Here is a 20,305-nt window from a genome sequence, read left to right as displayed (position 1 = left end):
TCTTCTTTTACAAGTGTGTATGAAGCATCCCTTATTAACTATACGGTTCATTTGTTTGTTTCATGTAATGGTTATTTTGAGAATATACCTCATGTACCGTGTTTTTAGAGCGAGTGTATTAGCTTGAAGAATCTTTTCGACTTAAGACCTTTGATCGAAATCGTTTTAGCATCATAGGATTCACCTTTAATATAGTCGATTAAGGAATTCTTGATTAATTTATTCAATAGTATGATTGTAAAATGTCTTTTTATTGAAATGTCGTAACAATGAGTACATTTTATTATGTTTAAATAAAGCATAATAAATAAGGTACTTGCCAGATCCTATAAGGATAGTACCTTTAAGTTATATTGACTTTCAAGCGTTATCACCTAGTAAGCTCTCTTCCTTTCAATGCTCGCCTTTTGCCCTTTCTTTTTTTTACCTCGAAGCGTATGCGTTAATACAGTTGGTTTTTCAGAACGCGCTTTCCCTGTTTGAGTTTAGGGGAGGTTTCGAATCTTTATTTCCACTAGAGTCCACTTCGCGAGCAGCATATGGGGGGTGATGGTTTTTCCCATTGCCCTCTGAAGATCATAAGTCTTGATGCTCGGTAGTGGCATGCTCGCCTTTTTTGCCTCCTAGGAACCAATCGCTTGGGTTCGGCTTGCGACTTGCTTTATTCCTCTAAATGGAAGATATGACAAGGAAGTGAACCGAAGATCGCTTTGCCATTTGTGGTAGTGCTTTTCTGATGGTAAGCGATTACCTAGAGAGCCATCATTTGGTCTAGGTCCGTCAGGGAGCCTAGTTCCTATGGCCATGGCCAGAACATGTGCAGCTTTCGCTTTGCCCCAATCTGCCGAACATTTAAAGGTTGGTAGGAATCGTTGTTGATATCCTTTATCTTTTTTGTTGGCACTTTTTCTAATGCCGAACATCGACTTTTTCCCCTTTCTTCCGACCATGGAGGGTTCTATGAATTCATCAGTGTTACCAAGGCTGGGGAAGTGCGCCTCATGTCTGCCCAGCCTATTTGAGGATAGATCCCCGTTGGTCTTGATCTTAACATGATCAAGTTGGTTCCTTTTGTTGTGTTTCTCATCCTTTCGACACGTCGTAGCTAGAGCTTTGGCCTCTTGTTTCCCGCAGCTCCCGGGGGATTTTTTCTGCCTTTCAGGCACGAGCTGATGAGGTCCTAATGTTATTTGGTTCATATCCGAAGGTCCTTTGTCTTCAATGTGGGTTATTCTTTGCTCCGGGGCATGAATCCTTAGTCTCTGACTGGGCCTTCAGGGAAATTTCGAACTTCTCATTTCCACGAAGGATTTCCTTCGACCAGTTTTCCGGTATTTGAGGGCCTTGTCGGCTTGGTTGGTATCCATCTCTCCGGACGATTGTTTACATCGGACCTCCAACCTTGTGGGGACTAATGGATCCATTGGATCCGCCATTGGCTGTCCCAAGCGATCGCCATGCCTTTGCTCGTGGGTATTCGCCATTCCCCTGCTCGTGGGTATTCGCCATTCCCCTGCTCGTGGGTATTCGCCATGCCAGATGCTTGATGGACAACGTTCCTGCCAATTTGGACATGAGTGTTCTTCCTACTATCATGTCGTACGAGAGTGCGACATTTGCCACAAAAAATTCCACCCACTTTACTCCCCCACGTAGGCCTTGAATCACCAATCTCCACTTCTGAGCAGATCGTGCCTATCAATGGGATTGTGCCGCCATTGACTCCTATTAAAGGGGGCATATCGTGGATAGACCTCTTTTTTTTGACTTCCAGGTCCTCAAACGCCCTACTGGTTATGATATTGACGGAGCTATTGATGTCAACAAAGGCTCTTTCAATTGTGCAACCGTTAATGAACATCTTGATCACTAGCGCCTTGTTGTGTTCTTCGGATAACTCTGGATGATGCTCCCTAGTTTTGACGGAAGCATCGCTTGCCTTACTCCTTATGGTCCGAGGTCCTCTTTCCACCATGTTGATTACTCCACGAGGGCCTTGATCTTCCTTCTTTTTCTCTTTCTCCTTTTCGCCTTTGTTTTTAAATTTTTTGAGAAAACGATCTAACTTGCCGCTTTCTGCCATTTTTTCCAATTCAATTTACAACTGTCTACATTCCTTTTTCTCGTGCCCCTCACTCTTGTGGAAGTGGCAATATTTTTCATTATTGCGACCCTTCTTGAGTTTAGGTGGATATTCGATTCACATCTTATTGTCCTCCATCCAAAAGAGCATTTCTTTATGATGAGCGTTAAAGGAATGTCATGGCTTATCCTCTACTCCTGAGGCCTGTCAATGCTTCGCCTATTGTTGTCTGCCTTCCCACGACACTTATTGTTGCCGGGGGCCTGGTCTTTCCGAAGCAATAAGTTCGGTTTATGCTCGTCACAACGAGTGTAAGCTCTAGCCCTCTTTATTAGCTCTTGGAAATCTTTTAGACGAGTGGTGATGATGCTTTACTGAAGTGCCCACTTCGGCAATTGCTCGCCAGGGCGTTAATAGCTCCGCCCACGTTAAATTCCTTAACCTGAATGAACATGACCTGGAATTTCTCAATGAACTGGGCTAGAGATTCCCCCTCGTTCTGCATTGCTCGATTGAGATCTATCATGGTCTTCCCCTCCGGTACTGAGATGATGAAATGGTCCACGAAGGATTATGCCATCTGATTGAAGTTACGAATCGACTCGGGTGGGAGTTGCTCGTACCAAAAGACCATCGATTCCTTTAGAGTAGTGGTGAAAATACGGCATAAGACATTGTCAGTAGCTGTAGTTGCTTCCACTGTTCGTCGAAAGTTTTTGACGTGGGTAACAAAGCCGCCCACTCCTCCATATTGTACAAAGGTTAGGACTCGGAATCCCCGAAGCATTGGTTGTCTTTGAATCTCCTTTGACAGGGGTGTGTTGGTCTCTACTAAGTTCGAATACCCGTCTCAGGGACTGGATTCTTGCGAAGATTTCTTCTCTAGGAGATCTAATATCTTCTTTGCTGGCCTTTATCTTCTCCAGTTCGGACCTTCGGTGGCAATTACTCCGGGGCTTTGATGGGGAACGATTTTGCCTTGCCCGCGGGGCTTTTCCTTTTCGTCACCTTTGAGATCCTTTCGCCTTGTATGGTGCATGTGAGGGCTTCTCGACCTGAAATACCTCTGCCTAAGGGATAGGCTTCAGGAAAAGGCCATAGGGGTCCAGGCGATTCCCTACTCGATTCTCCGTTCCGAGCGGGATTTTCTGGCTCACCCTCTTTCGCTTTCCACAATTGTCGCTGCAGATCGGCCATCTCTAACTCATGTGTGGCCTTTACGTCGTCCATTTCTTTTTGCATGGCCGCTAAATTCTGGGCGAACCTACGGGATACTTCCTCGACCAAGAACTGGTATTGGGGGGGTCTAACTGGGGTTGGAGCGCTACTTGCTGATTAATCTCTTGGTCGTTGTTCCGGTGGATCTCCGAATGAACGTGACTAGATTGAGTCATTGCTGAATATTTTGACAGATGGTGAATGATCGAATTCCACGCTCACCGCACCAATAATAACTGGTTAACTGAACTCGGTCACGTGCCCAAACTACGATGATGATCTGACATCGTGTTCGTGGCTACAAAATAGTATGCAGGTCAGACGGGGGCTAGAGTCTGGTAAACCCGCTCCGATGCCTAAGTCAGTTTCTGAGTTAGGACTGAATGGAAGGATATGGACTAGTTTAGAGATAGTAGTTAACGTACTGAACCTTGTGCCTACACTCGTGTATTTATAGTGTTTGATTAGGTTTAGAGTTGTCATCCTCTTTAGGAATCCTTACGGAGTTAGGATTCTTGATCCCTTAAGGAGTCCGAACTCTAGGAGGAATCCCTTGTCTCGTAGATTCTAGAAGACCCTTTAGAGGCTTGTGCATTATGATGGGCCTCCGCTCGTTGGGTTTGGGCCATCTTAATCATTTCAGACTTTGTTGATGTGAGGCTGGGATCATCTTGGACGTGTTTGGACCCTTATCACTCTTTGGGACTGGACCGCTATGAGGATATCGATGACATCACGCACATGATATCATTTAATCTGATATCACATATTATTTTAAAATTAAAAATATATACATAAAAATAGTCAAAGTACTTAATCAACTACTCAATATCTATTGAGTGGTCAATAAATGTTAAAAAAAATATAATGAGTGGTTTATCATCATTACACCCCATTAGAGATGCTAGAAAGCTATCCTCTCCTGGTTGAAGCTCTTTTCCAATTCTATTAGTTTTGATAAGCAGTCAAATGTGGAGAAGGAAAGTACCAACACAATCTATTTTCTCTCAAAGCTACAAACTTTTCCTAAAAGGCAAACAATTTTACATTTACTAATCACTTCTTTTTAGTTGAAAAAACTGCTTTTCCGAATCAAGAAAATCAATGCCTATTTCACCATCATCTCCCATGCCTTGCTTAATAAAGTTATTATTGAACCTATCTGATTCGGAATATGAGCACGGCCCACTAGGCCAAAGCCAATCAAGCCCAAGACAAGCAAGGTCCTCTAAACCCATGACATTCACTATAAATACCCCTACAAGGGGAAGGTATACGGTCTTCTTCTCTCTGACTACTTTATCTCTCTACATATATACTCCTACTAACTTTAGCATCAGAGTGTACACCGGGGGCCTCCCCCGACGCAGGTCCGGTGGCCGGAGCGGCATCAACCTCGCTTCATATACCCGGCTGACCATGAAGATCCAATGTCCTCATTATTTGATGCGGTGAACGTGGAGTAACACACAATTCCATTCACGTGGAGTAACACACAATTCCATTCTAACCTTTCAGTTTTGATCTATCTCTTCTATTGGTCATGGTTCGGAACGACTAGTCATATTTTTGAAGATCACAAGATATCCTACTGGAACAATTTTGAAAACTCAGGAGCTAGCATCAAAGGCTCTCCATGTTAGTTCCAGATCCATGAACTTAGTTTTCTTCATCAAATTCAGTTTGCATCTCAACAGGTACTAAATAATATTTTTTCACTAGATAATTTTCTATTCTGCCACACAGCAAACTAATCATTTGGGCAATATATCCAAATGAAATTACAATAATATAGAACTTAAACACTTCACCATATGAGCCACTATATGTGCATTCGGACATGTCATTTAATTACCATGACTTAGCATACTTATCGTAGATTTATCATTATGGCTTCTCTCTTGGCACATTGTTCGATTGGGTACCAAATCGAGCCACACGTGCTTTGAATAAAATCTACAAAACGATGAGATAACCTTCTCGTATCTCAAACTCCAATCGGACAGCTCAACATACGAGCACCCCTCCAATCGGACAGCTCAACATTCGAGCACCCCTCCAATCGGACAGCTCAACATCGAGCACCCCTCCAATCGGACAGCTCAACATCGAGCACCCCTCCAATCGGACAGCTCAACATACGAGCACCCCTCCAATCGGACAGCTCAATATCGAGCACCCCTCCAATCGGACAACTCAACATACGAGCACCCCTCCAATCGGACAGCTCAACATACGAGCACCCCTCCAATCGGACAGCTCAACATACGAGCACCCCTCCAATCGGACAGCTCAACATCAGAGTTGATGTTCATAAAACTGAAACCCATTCTTCAAATCGAAGGATGCTCACCTCCTCTAGTTTTAAAGGCAATCGAACTCCGTAATCTTTCCTTTCGAGGTCGAAGTTCCCTGTTTCAAATCCGAAACCTTTATAGTCGAAAGCTTTTCTCCCGAAGTCGGACGTCGGCTCGTGTTCAAATCGAAAACTCCTTTGAAGTCACTTTCATGGTCGAAAGCTCTTCTCTCGAAGTCGAACGTCGGCAGCTCCTGTTCAAATCGAAGGAGAGTAAGAGGAGGTTCGCTCAACGAGTGATGGCTCAATCTCAATCTAAGTACCGACAAGTTAGCCAAATGTTGCTAGCAAGCCGAGCAAATTCAATTCGATCCCCGCGATCTCCGAGCTTTTTGGTTTTGACCGTCGATCTCCAGGTGTCAGTCTGCATAAATCTACCCATCAAAAGCAGAGTAAAATCGAGCAGCAGGAGGAAATGATAAAGCAGTACATAAGAGAGGGCTTAAAGTACATAAGGCAATTAAAAAGGTACCCAATTGAACTCTTCTTTTTTGCTATGAATGCTATCCACTTGCTACCAGGGGATTTTCTGCGAAGACACATGTTTGAGTGATAGGCAATTTGGGACACATGTCTTCTCATGACTAAACTACACAAATTATTTAGAATTACTTACATTTTTCAAAGATACAAGTGCTAATACTTTTTCAACAAGAGCATGACACTTCTGGAACATGTAGATGCAACTTTTCTTTATTCCTAATTTGTAACAAGTGCATACTATTCATTCATTTTTATTCCTCATGATATTTTCAAAATATATTGAGGCAGTTACTCGAGTTTTCTTCATTGGGCTGGTCCTAATTGGGCGCTCCCATCATCGGAAAATCATCTAGACTCGTTGAGAAGACCCTCTAAATGATGGGTAACAGTCATTTATTTGTCGAAGACCGTCTCCGGACGTGTATATATCATTTATTTCTCGAAGACCGTCATTCGACGCGTAAATTATCATTTATTTGTCGAAGACCGTCTCCAGACGCGTAAATTATCATTCATTTGTCGAAGACCGTCTCCGGACGCGTGTTATCATTTATTTGTCGAAGACCGTCTCCGGACGCGTAAATCACCATTTATTTGTCGAAGACCGTCTCCGGACGTGTATTATCATTTATTTGTCGAAGACCGTCTCCGGACGTGTATATATCATTTATTTCTCGAAGACCGTCATTCGACGCGTAAATTATCATTTATTTGTCGAAGACCGTCTCCAGACGCGTAAATTATCATTCATTTGTCGAAGACCGTCTCCGGACGTGTAAACCACCATTTATTTGTCGAAGACCGTCTCCGGACGTGTATTATCATTTATTTGTCGAAGACCGTCTCCGGACGTGTATTATCATTTATTTGTCGAAGACCGTCTCCAGACGTGTATATATCATTTATTTCTCGAAGACCGTCATTCGACGCGTAAATTATCATTTATTTGTCGAAGACCGTCTCTAGACGCGTAAATTATCATTCATTTGTCGAAGACCGTCTCCGGACGCGTAAACCACCATTTATTTGTCGAAGATCGTCTCCGGACATGTATATATCATTTATTTCTCGAAGACCGTCATTCGACGCGTAAATTATCATTCATTTGTCGAAAACCGTCTCCGGACGCGTGTTATCATTTATTTGTCGAAGACCGTCTCCGGACGCGTAAATCACCATTTATTTGTCGAAGACCGTCTCCGGATGTGTATTATCATTTATTTGTCGAGGACCGTCTCCGGACGTGTATATATCATTTATTTCTCGAAGACCGTCATTCGACGCGTAAATTATCATTTATTTGTCGAAGACCGTCTCCAGACGCGTAAATTATCATTCATTTGTCGAAGGCCGTCTCCGGACGTGTATATATATTCATCTACTCCTCGATGACCGTCCCTCGACGTGTTTATATTGTCATTAATAAGCCGTCCTAAGCGACGCAATTATTCATAAGCCGTCCTAAGCGACGCCATTATTCATAAGCCGTCCTAAACGACGCAATTATTCGTAAACCGTCCTAAGCGACGCAATTATTCATAAGCCGTCCTAAACGACGCAATTATTCATAAGCCGTCATAAACGACGCCATTATTCATAAGCCGTCCTAAGCGACGCAATTATTATTCATAAGCCGTCCTAAACGACGCCATTATTCATAAACCGTCCTAAGCGACGCAATTATTCATAAGCCGTCCTAAGCGACGCACTAATTCATAAGCCGTCCTAAAAGACGCAATTTTCATAAGCCGTTCCAAGCGACGCAATTATATTCGTAAGCCGTCTTAATTGACGCATTATATTCGTAAGCCGTCTTAATTGATGCAATTATATTCATAAGCCGTCTTATTCGATGCAACCATGCTCACTAGTCGTCCCAAGCGACGCAAATGTATATACCATTTATTTCTCGAAGACCAGCATTCGACGCGTTAATTGTCATTTATTTATCGAAGAACGTCATTCGACGTCTATATACCATTTATTTCTCGAAGACTGTCCCTCGACGTGTATACATTCATCCATTGTTATTCATAAAGTCGTCCTAATCGGCACCATTATTATTCACAAGCGGCCCCAAGCAACACAATTACGTTCATTACTACTCCTAGAATGTTGTGAACCTGGCATAAATACTCGAAAGACACTTGAAGGGGGGGACTACTTGATTCGGAATATGAGCACGGCCCACTAGGCCCAAGCCAATCAAGCCCAAGACAAGCAAGGTCCTCTAAACCCATGACATTCACTATAAATACCCCTACAAGGGGAAGGTATACGGTCTTCTTCTCTCTGACTACTTTATCTCTCTACATATATACTCCCACTAACTTTAGCATCGGAGTGTACACCGGGGGCCTCCCCCGACGCAGGTCCGGTGGCCGGAGCGGCATCAACCTCGCTTCATATACCCGGCTGACCATGAAGATCCAATGTCCTCATTACTATCTATTCAGTTTTCAACTTATAAGTTTAGTGTAGGGGTATTTATTTTTTCTGGTAAGATTTTCTAGGCCTCCTCCTAATTGTATTGTTGACTCTTTGGCTTGGTATTCTTCTATTTCAAAAAATAAAAAAGAAAGACAGAACATTTATATATATATATATATATATATATATATATTATAAAATGCATTAACATCTTTAAATTGGCAGTAAATATTACATAAAATGAACAAAAACAGAAGTTTGGGTAGCAGGATCTGTAATCTGCCCAATTTATTTGAGAAAAGTAAAAGAACAATAATATCATGGTTTCCCCCTCAATTGTTTCACCAAACCAGTGATTACCTGCTAATTGAACAAGGCGGAGGCAGAGGCAGTAACTTCGCTGCACCAAGGGATGAATAGAAAGTTTCATGCCCGTCTGGCTTCATGAACTTCAGCTCATCATCACTTCTTTCGTACTGCAAAAACTGCTTCTTCCTCCTCTCAACCTCATCCTTCACTCTCTACAATACACAATTGCAATAAATATTAGTATTACTGCTATAATCTCATAACTTCAAACATAATTTTTATTACTCATTTCATGATGTTCTTAAACTTGGAAACCAATCCTAATTCTGCCCGGCATATGAAATATTTTGTAATTTAGTGAAGTAAAACCCTAGCAATATATTTCACCCAATTTCGCATGATTTCACTCAATTTCACCTCATTTCTAAACTTCCAATTCTGTCAAAAAGTGAATCTTCTAGTTCTGTCAAGTACATGACATAAACACCTAGACACTATCTTACTACTCTCAACTACTATAATCTAGCAACCTTGCTACACTACACAGCAACACTAGAACGAGAACTCCAACATAACAAGTAAATGAATATGAAAAGGTCTGTCTGATGCATTAAAAGGCTCCTTTGCTGTCCAGTCTGGTAAGTGCGAGCGAGATCCCTCAGCATGACTCCATAGTCCAAACTATATTGGAATTTAGCCCCCAACACCAATATTCCAAACATATGGCTTCACATCCTTCTATTTCGTAAAACATATGATATTACTTCCCAATTATGAGGCAGATTTGACATTTCAGTTTTTATTTCCTAAGGCGTAACTGCACATGTGTTCAAGTTCTTCCCAACTTGGTGAGTGCCTAATGTAATCATAAAGCAACTGAGCCTTATCTATATCACAAATGTTAAAATAGCCATAACAAATCAAAACATTTGACAAGAAGCTTGTGTTCATAATGTTTAGTTACTCTCTCAGCATTGACAAGCAACATGACTCCCCATACTCTACAATTGAAGTAGCTAATGCTCATTTCCAAGTATTCATGTGCTTGACCATGTTTCATAATTCAATTCTTTTAATCCATCCAACATGATTCAACTCAATTAAAAGAATTAAATTACACCTATGGCACCTGAACTTTGCCCTTACTTTCATTATGGGCTCTCAACTTAAAATTCAGACATTATAACCCTTGACTTTGCACTTTACTAACATTAAACCAAGTCAAAATGACCGATGTCGATCTCAAAATTGGAAAAGTCCAAAAATTAAATTGCTCACTGAACCAACATTTTTTATTTTCCAAATCACCATTTTTAGACCACTTTATCTGTTCTAATCAAATAAGACCCCAATAACTGCAAAACCAAAAAAACTCAAGAATCAAAGTTGTTTAGAATATCATTTCCATCGGCTCTACAACCTGTCATTGAGTGGTCATCTTGGTCGAGAAAAGGCCTGTTATTGAGTGGTCATCTTGGTCAAGAAAAGGGGCCATAATGTTAACTTAGTAAATTACAAAGTCAAAGGCTTAATATCCGGTTTTAAACTTCAGGAGCCATAATGAAACTAAAAATAAAGTTCAGGAGTGTAATTAAAAGTGCTTCTGTTTCCTCATTTCTGAAGAATAAGAACCATGACACAATATCTCAATCAGAACAAGAGCATCATAGCTATAAAAATGACAAAAACGTTTGAATAGAAACCTGCAACAGCCTCGAATCGAACTTAGGCAATCCAATTTGTTCAACAGTAAGAGAGCCAAAGAAGTTCCCCAGCAAGGCAGCATCAGGAACAGCCAATCTCTGAACCAATCCAGCCACCAAACCACCTAAGAAGCTATCACCTGCACCAGTTGGATCCTCTTGATTTGCCACAAAAGGCGAAATCCCCAATTCTCCATCTCTCCAATGCACCCTACAACCATCTTCCCCATTAGTAACCACCACACAACACCAATTCCTCACCTCCTCTACATCCATATACACAGCCTCCTCCGATGAAACCTTTAAAACCCCAATTCGAGGCAATAAGGGATAGAATCTGGTCTTCTCTAATTCAACAAGCTTAACAGTCCCATCATGTTCATCAAAATCCCTAATTAAAGCCTGAATATCAACCAGAACCAAATCACAAATCTCAATCATTCTTTCAAGCGTCTCCGGCAATATCTCCCCGCCAACCCCAACCGCCATTCCGAAAACAAACCTAGCGTCGGGCAGATCCGTGGGCTTAATAGGGTCACAAGTGCAAACCCGCTTCAAAATACGATCTTGGTGACCACTACTGTGTACACCGGTATCAAAATAGGCATGAAAAACTGTGGTCTTTGAAGCAGGAACCACAATTGGGGCATGATCAACTGGATATTTAAAATCATGGCCAACGAGGGAAATCAAATTAGAAGGAATAGACAAACCATCGAGGACAGAGGCAATGAAAGAGGAGGCGCCGCCGAGAGATTCGCCGATGACGGTGTTGTTTTGGATCAAGATGTCGTGGCAGTAATTACCCACAATTAAAACAGGGGAAGAGGGAGATTGGTGGGTTGTGGATACCATTGGGGAAAGGAAAGGTAGAGTTGGAGCTGGGTAATGGGATCATGAGTGAACAAAGCTAATGAAATGGGAAAAGAAGAGGTTGGCAGAGAGTCATAGATAAGAGAAGAAGAAGAAGAGAACGGAAAGAAAAACAAAAGTTTTTAGGAAATCGATAGTCGGAGGAGCAGGGAATGGGCATTTTTCAAATTTCGACAAATATTTGGATTAGCGTATGTGTCGAATCAAACAGAGGACGCGCGCAACTAAGACGATATGTAGTACTAACATTTTTGTTTTTTCTTTCTTTTAAATAAAAAACCAATAATAATAGAGAAAAATTATAAAATTAGGTGAAATGAGAATATATTATATATCTTGACTATGTTTATGTGACTTTCCTAAAATACTCTCACCCTTTTATCTTCCCTCTTCTACTCTTTACGTAAACGGTTGCTTTCTCAGACTTTTGATCTTCCTCTCTTTCTTTAAATTTCGTGAAATCTGTACCATTTCTCCACATCACCATGTATTCATCTGTTGATTCTTCATCTTCACAATCCTAGAAAACGAAGCATGGTTCTTCATCTTCCTGTTCCTGCTCGTTCCTTGGTTTCTTTCTTCTTGTGACCATCGAAGAAATGATTATTCTACGTTATTTTCAACTTTTGTCCCAGTTTATCATATTGTTATTGTCGATTTTAAGGGTGAAAGTGAAAAATGTAAGTATCTACTGTTTTTTCTGCGTTTTTTTTAAAAATCATTTCGGGTAGTCTGATTTCACGAAGATCTGCGATGAGAAAGAGCTTGAAACGTAACGATCTACTTCGCGAATCGATGATTTCGTGAAGTTTGCGAGTAGCACAATTCATGATTTTTCACTCACAGACTTTGCGAAATCATCGATTCGTGAAGTAGATCGTCACGTTTCAGGCCTCGCAGACTTCGTGAAATCATCGATTCGCGTAGTAAAATCATCCTCTTCCCCGCACATTTATATTCACATGCTTCACGAATCATCATTTCGTGAAGCCAAATCGCCCTTTTTCTGCTTAACACGATTAAATTTTTCTGAAGGTGGTTGAATACATAACATCCATTTCTGGAAGGCGGCGTACTGGGGTGGCATGAGAGACATCCATCCCAAAAGGCCTGAACTTCCATTTCAAGATTGGTCACATTCACTTTAAAATGATTTGTTATGAGTTATTGTGGCAATCTTATTGTGTACCATGTGATACGTCTATCTTAAAAGGTCTAGACTTTCATTTCTCATCCCAAAAGGTCTGGACTTCCAATACAGGGAGAAATTTCCGTCTAGATTCGTCACGTTCGCTTTAAAATGATCTGTTAGGAGTTTATTGTGGTAATGTTGTTCTAAATTTTGATAATGTTATGATTTTAATGTTGTTATTGTGACAATCTTGTTGTAAATTTTGATAATGTTATGATTTTAATGTTGGAATCCCTTGTTGTTGTGCCTTTTTGTTGTTATATACCACTTCGCAAAAACTCGTTCGGACTTCGCATATTGAGAAATCTGCAAATTGAAATCATCTAATAACCCAAACATTATCTTCGTAGACTTCTCGTAAGGTGAAATCTGCGAAGTCAGACGGGAGGTAGACAACTGCGCCATAAAATTACAAACATATTGAAAGTATTTTGGGAAAGTCACACAAACATAATCTAGATATATAATAGATTGAGTAAATGAGTTAAAAATATAAATGGATCTTTCATTTGACCCAATTTTATAATTTCCCTAATAATAATAATAACAACATCGCAAACTAAAACAAATGTTTGCATTTTTTTTTGGAAAAATATACAAATAAACCATGCAGTTTGGATCAATTTCAAACATAAAGTATATGGTTTAAAAGTTGGCAAAAATATATATTGAGTTGATTCTATTAGCAAATACAGTCTAAATCTAAATTGACTAACAATGTTTAAAAAAAAAATCAAAAATCATAAGGAAAAAAAAGTTAATTTTGTCTTTATATTTATTTATTTTATAAATTAACCCAATTATTATCTAATTATCACAAACCAACCTCAAAACAAAAATAAAAATTCAAACTCACCATCTTTCTTCTCTTTTCCCCCTCAATCTCTATCTCCTTCAAATCTCTCTCTTCAAATGGTGATGATAAAGACATTGAAATTCTGAGTTTTTTACTATTGAAATTCTCAACGTTGAACTATCCATAGCCATCTTCAAATCCTCAAAAACCTCTTGGTGCCGTTTGGTTAGCGGAATGGAATGGAATGGAATAGAATGACTATTCTAAATGAATGGAATAGCAAAGAATGGAATAAATATTCCTTAAGAATGACTATTCCTATATTTGGCTAGTTGAATGAGATAGAATGGAATAGATAATTTTTTTTGTCCAAAAGACAACATTGCCCTCAAATGTAATTTTTTATTTCTTTTAAAATTTTAATTATTACTATAAATTATTCAAATATTTAATATATATTATTTTTAAAAATATATAAAAAATAGAAAAATGTGAAACATGAAACACGTAAAAACGTTAAAAACACGAACACATAAAAAAACGCAAAAAAATGAAACTTGTTAAAAACACAAAAACGTGTAAATACGGAAAAAACACGAAAACGTAAAAACACAAAAAGTGGAAAAATCTGAAAATCACGATAAATAAAAAAATATTAAAAACAGGAAATATAAAAAAAATGTGAAAATCACGAAAAGTAAAAAAATGTTAAAAACAGAAAAAAATGAAAAAAACGGAAAAACATAAAAACGTAAAAAAAAGCGAAAAACACGAAAACTTGGAAAAAACATTAAATGTGAAAAACATTTTAAATGTTTAAAAAACGAAAAATGTGAAAAAGTACGTTATAAACGTTCGTGTATGTTTTTTCATGTTTTTGTGTTTTTCATTTTTTCGGTTTTTCGTGTTTTTTCACTTTTTTGTATTTTGTTGTTTTTCATGTTTTTCTGATTTTTTCATGTTTTTTTTGCATTCTCACCTTTTCTTTTCTTTTCTTTTTCTTTTTGCGTTTTTCATGTTTGTCACATTTTTATGTTGTCATATTTTTCACGTTTTTGTATTTTTTTTTTGTTATTCATGTTTTTGCGTTTTTGTGTTTTTCACGTTTGCTCATATTTTCGTGTTTTTTTTTGTGTGTTTTCTCACCTTTTCATTTTTTTAGTTTTTTTTCATTTTTATCTTTATCGCGTATTTCACGTTTTTGTGTTGTTTTGTTTTCGCGTTTTTTCACGTTTTTTTTATTTGTCGTGTTGCGTTTTCGTGTTTTTGCATTTTTGCTTGTTTTTGTGTTTTCCTCGTTTGTTCATGTTTTTCTCCATTTTTTGTGTTTCATAATTTTGGAAATAAATGATGATATTAATTAGGAATAGTCTATTCTTAGGTTAAATCAAGGAATCCCTATTCCTTAATTTATGGAATACACATTCCACGGAATAGTTATTCCGCATAAAAAAGTTGAACCAAATGTTGGAATAGAAATGCCTAAGAAATAACTATTCTATTTCCTCCCTATTCCATGAACCAAACAAGCCATTTGTTTTAGACATGAGCAAATAATTTATATCCCAAAATACATGATCTTCTACTTTTTGAACATGGAAGCAGTCCAACACATCAACACACTACACTTGGGTTTTTAAAACCTGCATATCATACATACATTAATCAAATTCAAGTTTAAGCAAGTCTAGGGAAAGAATAAACAAATATGATTAATTGAAGTTATTGTTCATGCTGGTATCTTCTTTATATTTATTAAAGGCCTGTTGGATAAATGATAAGTGTTTAAAATGCTATCATCTTTTTCCAAAGGTTATATATTATCATGTGGAAGTTATTTAGTTTTTGTTTTGCTGGATTAAAACAAAAACATGTAGTGAACAAAAACATGTGGATAAAAGATACAGAATTATAATTTTGTGATCTATCAAAAAATACACATGACAGACTTAGCCATGGGAAACAAGCAGTGTCTTTTTCGATTTAAATGATGAGTTTTAATAGCATTTTCAATTAAAGAAAATGATGTGCAAATGGTTTGAATTACCAGAATTTCATGAAGAGTGGAGAAAGAAATCAGAAAATGGAGATGTTATCGATTAATTCCAAGTAACGGCAGATGCATAGCAGACTGATACATGACAAATATTAGATTAGTCCGTTTGATTCTCAATTCGTCAGTTCAGAACACAGGATATATTTGGACTAGCAGAGTGGCATGCCAATTGTCAGATTAATTTGTCCGATTTCCAATTCGTCAATTCAGGTTTTCATGATTTAATGTTAATTATGCAAATTCCATTTTAATAATAATTTTATACTGTTATTATTATTGTTCCTGTTTGGTTTGTTTATTTGAACTAACAGAATATATTTTTTCCAAAGATATATGCGTACAGGAAAATATTGATGGATTATCTTGACGAACAGATCATAATTGAAAAATTATATTGGAACAACTTAATATATATAGTTTATATTTTTGTTGTTAATTATCTTCTATGTATCTATTTGATTAAATAGATTATAATTTTCCGATACTAACATTATTTGTTTGGAATTTTAGGAAATAAATCATTGGTTTATTTTCTTAATTGTCGTTAGACATATGTTGGTACATGTGTTAATTGAAGATGGATCCGGTTTTAAGAACACGATCACTTCAGAGGCTATAGGCCCACCTGTACCAGTGGCAACGTGTAAGCCATAATGAAAGTCTAGAAAATTCATTGGTATGAATTTTAAGACTTGACCATGAAAGAAATAGGTTTTCTTCAGAGATGGTCAAAATGATGATGATATGCGAAAATTCCATATTTGATATTCTCGCGCGTAAGGGTTGATTTACATTAGAAATGTGAAATATCATAAATTGACAAATTTGAGCAGTGATGTTATTTAGCCGAGTTAGATGCTGGTAGATGAACATTAGTTGGCTAGATTTAATTTATGAAAGTCACTAAATTGTAGAAATCAAATTGCCTTAAAATAAGTACGTCACAATGATGGAATTGAAGAAAAATATCATATCAATCGGTGAATATGCGGTATAAAAAGCTTCTATATGATGAGTTACAGGTAGAAAAGCTTCCGTGTGATAACACCATTAGTCAATTGATCTCAACGAGTGTCATCCTTGTTGATTTTGTAGAATCAAAGGATAACACAGCGGATCCGCTAACCTAGAGGTTAAACCGAGATCAAGTTGAAAAATCATCGAAAGGAATTGGACTAAAGCCCATAGAGAAGAGGCGTTATGTGAAGGAAAACCCTACCTAGTTGACTGAAGATCCCAAGATCTAGGTTCAAAGGGACAACCTAATTGCATAAACCTTGCGCGTTCACTGTGGGGGTTAAATCCCCATCCATTCCTAGATGTAAACAGTGACACCAACGGGAAAAGGTTAAGCTATATGCTTTTAATGATACATTGTGCGTCAGTATTCTGAGCAAATAAATCACCTATGTCAGAGTGAAGTGGGGTCGCTTCGATGGAGACTAGTGTGGGGCCTAGTTCTCTTAAACTCTCGCAGAACCAGGCGATGTTCATGACCATAACGAACATAACCATGAGAACCATACCGTGTTATGTTGGTATCTGTGTGGGGTATATCATCGTTTACACAAACGACAGAATAGTTCAAAGACATCGCGTCTACTAGTCAGCCAGTAAAGTAAATATACTTTCACAAGGGAAGGTTCAAGGCACATCAGCTACCTATCCTATGCAGATATCTTCTGTAGAAACTTATCACCACATCCTAATCGTCTTGTTTCTAATTTTATTCATGTGGGGGATTGTTGGAAAATTTTGAATTAAATTATTTGTTTATTTTAATACCAACAAAAACCATCATTTCATGAATAGTTGTGTCCTTCGTGAACAGTCATGTTCATACGTAAACAGTCGTGTCTATCCGTCTACAGTCGTGTTCGTTCGTGAAATGACATATCCTTTCGAGTTATATATATAATGGATTGTCAAAATTCACAAGCTGCTAAAAGTTGTTGAAGTTTTTGAAAACACTCTCTGTCTGTTCACATTGTTCTTGTTTTCCTATTCCGGTGATAACTAGGCTACACACGGTTTGAGTTCGCTTGCGTAATCTGTTGTATCCTGGGAGACGATCGTCAATAGCGACGACATCTGTCTTAAGGAAACTGCTAGGCCTCAGATTTGTCTATCTCCTTCCTTTTAATTTCTAGTTTTACTGTTTATATATTTTTCTGTGTTCGATTTGTTTTTGGTTAATCACATCTAACATTTTTAAGACAGACGTAATCGTTTGTTTAACAATATCAATATAGAAAATGTCAACACCAGGCAATGTTTTCTCAAGATAACCCATTGCTTCTTCTAATTTAGAATTGAAATATTTAGCTCCCATATTCATTATCTCATTGCAAAACACTTCTCCAGCGAATGCTCTATTTCCTGGTAAGCACCCCCAATGGCTATGTACCCATATAACCAATCTTTCGTGGACTCAATTCATACAATTGCTGCAAAAATCGAACACATTACGTATCATATATCCTGGGGTCCCTTACTAAAAGTAATAATGAGGATAAAATGTTATCCTCATTGTAAACTTACAATGGTAATAATTTTATCTTTATTAAAATATTTTTTAATGATAAGCAAATATTCTCATTAAAATATGTGTAATGATTTATAAAATCTTCTCATTAAAATCTTTATAATGATAAAAAATAATTTTATTAAAATATTTAAAATGATTAAAAATCTTCTCATTAAAGTGTTTCAAGTTTTTTTTAATGATATTTCCCTTTATTAATGATATTATTTGAACTAAAATTGTAAATAATAAAATAAATAAAATTTTAGATTGAAGGGAGTTGCAGTAGCATCAGATTTTTACAGATATAATCCCAATAGCAATTGTCTAAAATCTGATCAAGTTGTGAGCAAAGTAGACATGGTGATTATAGTTGACAGGAACAAGCAAATTTGTGATTATGTATGAAAATATGCTATCAATGAAGAGTAAAAGAATTAATAATCATTATCGGAATCAACTAATAAAATCCCGCTGGCAAGGTTCTACCATTCCAAATCGTTCAGTAATCCTGAGCAAATATTATATAACCACCAACAATTACAATCATGAAACTTTAGAACAAAATAATCAAAGAGAGACGAAGAGCTAATATATATCAATCAACTACCAAACAAGAAAGGAATTCACATAATTATTTGGATTTAGACCATTAGGTACTCCGAAGTAAAAAAAAAAACTATTTCCTTTTTGTTCCAAAATAATGATTCAATACTAGAACTACACATCACATGACTACTGACTCTTCTCAGCTCCACCACATGCACCATTATCCTAGATCTGATAGTGTTCAGTTTGTCAATGGACAAGGTTTGCAAATCTCTCATTATGGTCAGTCTAAATTCAAAATTTAAATATTCGTGATGTGTTGTTAGTACCTAAACTTACAAAATCCTTACTCTCTGTTCAAAAATTCACAAAAGACAATCACTATTATTTTGAATTTTGGCCTAACCAGTTTTAAATTAAGGATTAGGAGACTAGGGCAATCATATTAGGCAGACCGAGTAAAAATGGGCTGTGTATGCTTCCTTTTACATTGAAACAACCGATAGTAGGAGAAAAAGTCTCATTTGAGAGGTGGCATGCTTCCTTTTATATTGAAACAACCATCCCCTTCAGCTGTTGAGTGTCCCTATTTTCCTTTAGGGAAATCTACGTGTTCATCTTTACATGCTTTAAATCGTACTTGCTTTACTTTATTTGAGAATTTACATTTGGATGTTTAGGGTGCTACCCATGTTATTTCTAATCTTAGCCAACATTATTTCTTAGTTATCGTTGATGAATTTTCTAGATATGGATGGATTTTTTTACTTAAAGTATAAAAGTGATGTTGCTTCTATTTTCTGCGATTTCTTTGCTATGATCACAACTCAGTTTAATGCCAATGTTAAAACTCTTTATTTTGATTTTGGTGGAGAATTCCAAAAACTTCAGCCCTTTCTGAAAAGTAAAGATATTTTACATAAACTTGTGTGTCCTCACACTCATGCCTAAAATGCACTGCTGAAAGAAAAACTTGACATTTAGTAGATACATCCTTATACTATTAGCTAATGCATCCTTACCTATCAAATTTTGGAACTATGCTCTTACTCACAGTATGAGATTGGTTAATATTTTTTCCGACCAAATCATTTGATAATTGTTCACCTTATTTTTAGTTATTCAATAAGCACCCTAATTATTCATCTCTTAGAGTTTTTGGCTAATGGGAGGCGCAAACGGAATAAAATCCATGGGTTAAGACATAACGATGAAGAGTTGGTGTTGGATCCTAAAGGTACTGCTCCCGAATCTTATATCTGAGCATCAGTTAGCTTTTATTAAGGGTCGTTCTATCCATGATAATATTCTTATTGCATTTGAGGCTATTCATAGTATGAAGAGAAATATGGGTAGAAAGAAAGGGGAGTGTTAAGCCCAAAATGTACCTAAAATATCATTAATATTTACATCAGTTTTGCTATGAAATCGTGCTGTTTATATCTATTCAGAGTACTTTTACGTCCGAATATGTTTCTTTCATACAAGGTACCTAAATATTTGGTAAAATCCAAATAGGAACGAAAACAGGTAAAAAACGAAGAAAAAACCCTAAGTTACGAGCTAAAAGGCGAGGGAAATCAGCGCACTGAAATGAGGATGACGGAACGAAGCCGGACCCGGGAAATAAATCCCGTGTCACGACCAAGATTCCCTAATCTCGATCGCGATATGCCTTTTCCTGGTGTTTTCCCTTGCGTTCCGAAGACTTAAAATCTGCTCCCTAATCTCAG

The 20,305-nt window shown here is 37.6% G+C and overlaps 1 protein-coding gene across 1 annotated transcript; it reads right to left on the bottom strand.

Moving 5' to 3' along the window:
• Nucleotides 1–8,744: 8,744 nt before the first annotated feature.
• Nucleotides 8,745–11,660, bottom strand: LOC136233551 (inositol 3-kinase). The gene is made up of 2 exons (XM_066023256.1): nucleotides 10,583–11,660; nucleotides 8,745–9,091 (listed from the first exon to the last, which is right to left on the bottom strand). Exons 1-2 carry the CDS (start codon nucleotides 11,435–11,437, stop codon nucleotides 8,927–8,929), a joined length of 1,020 nt encoding a protein of 339 aa, XP_065879328.1. The 5' UTR covers nucleotides 11,438–11,660; the 3' UTR covers nucleotides 8,745–8,926.
• Nucleotides 11,661–20,305: the final 8,645 nt, after the last annotated feature.

This window comes from Euphorbia lathyris, chromosome 6, assembly GCF_963576675.1.
Source record: "Euphorbia lathyris chromosome 6, ddEupLath1.1, whole genome shotgun sequence".
Lineage (NCBI taxonomy): Eukaryota > Viridiplantae > Streptophyta > Magnoliopsida > Malpighiales > Euphorbiaceae > Euphorbia > Euphorbia lathyris.
The sequence above is the reverse complement of the archived record's forward strand: the minus strand, read 5'-3'. Positions and strand labels throughout refer to the sequence as shown.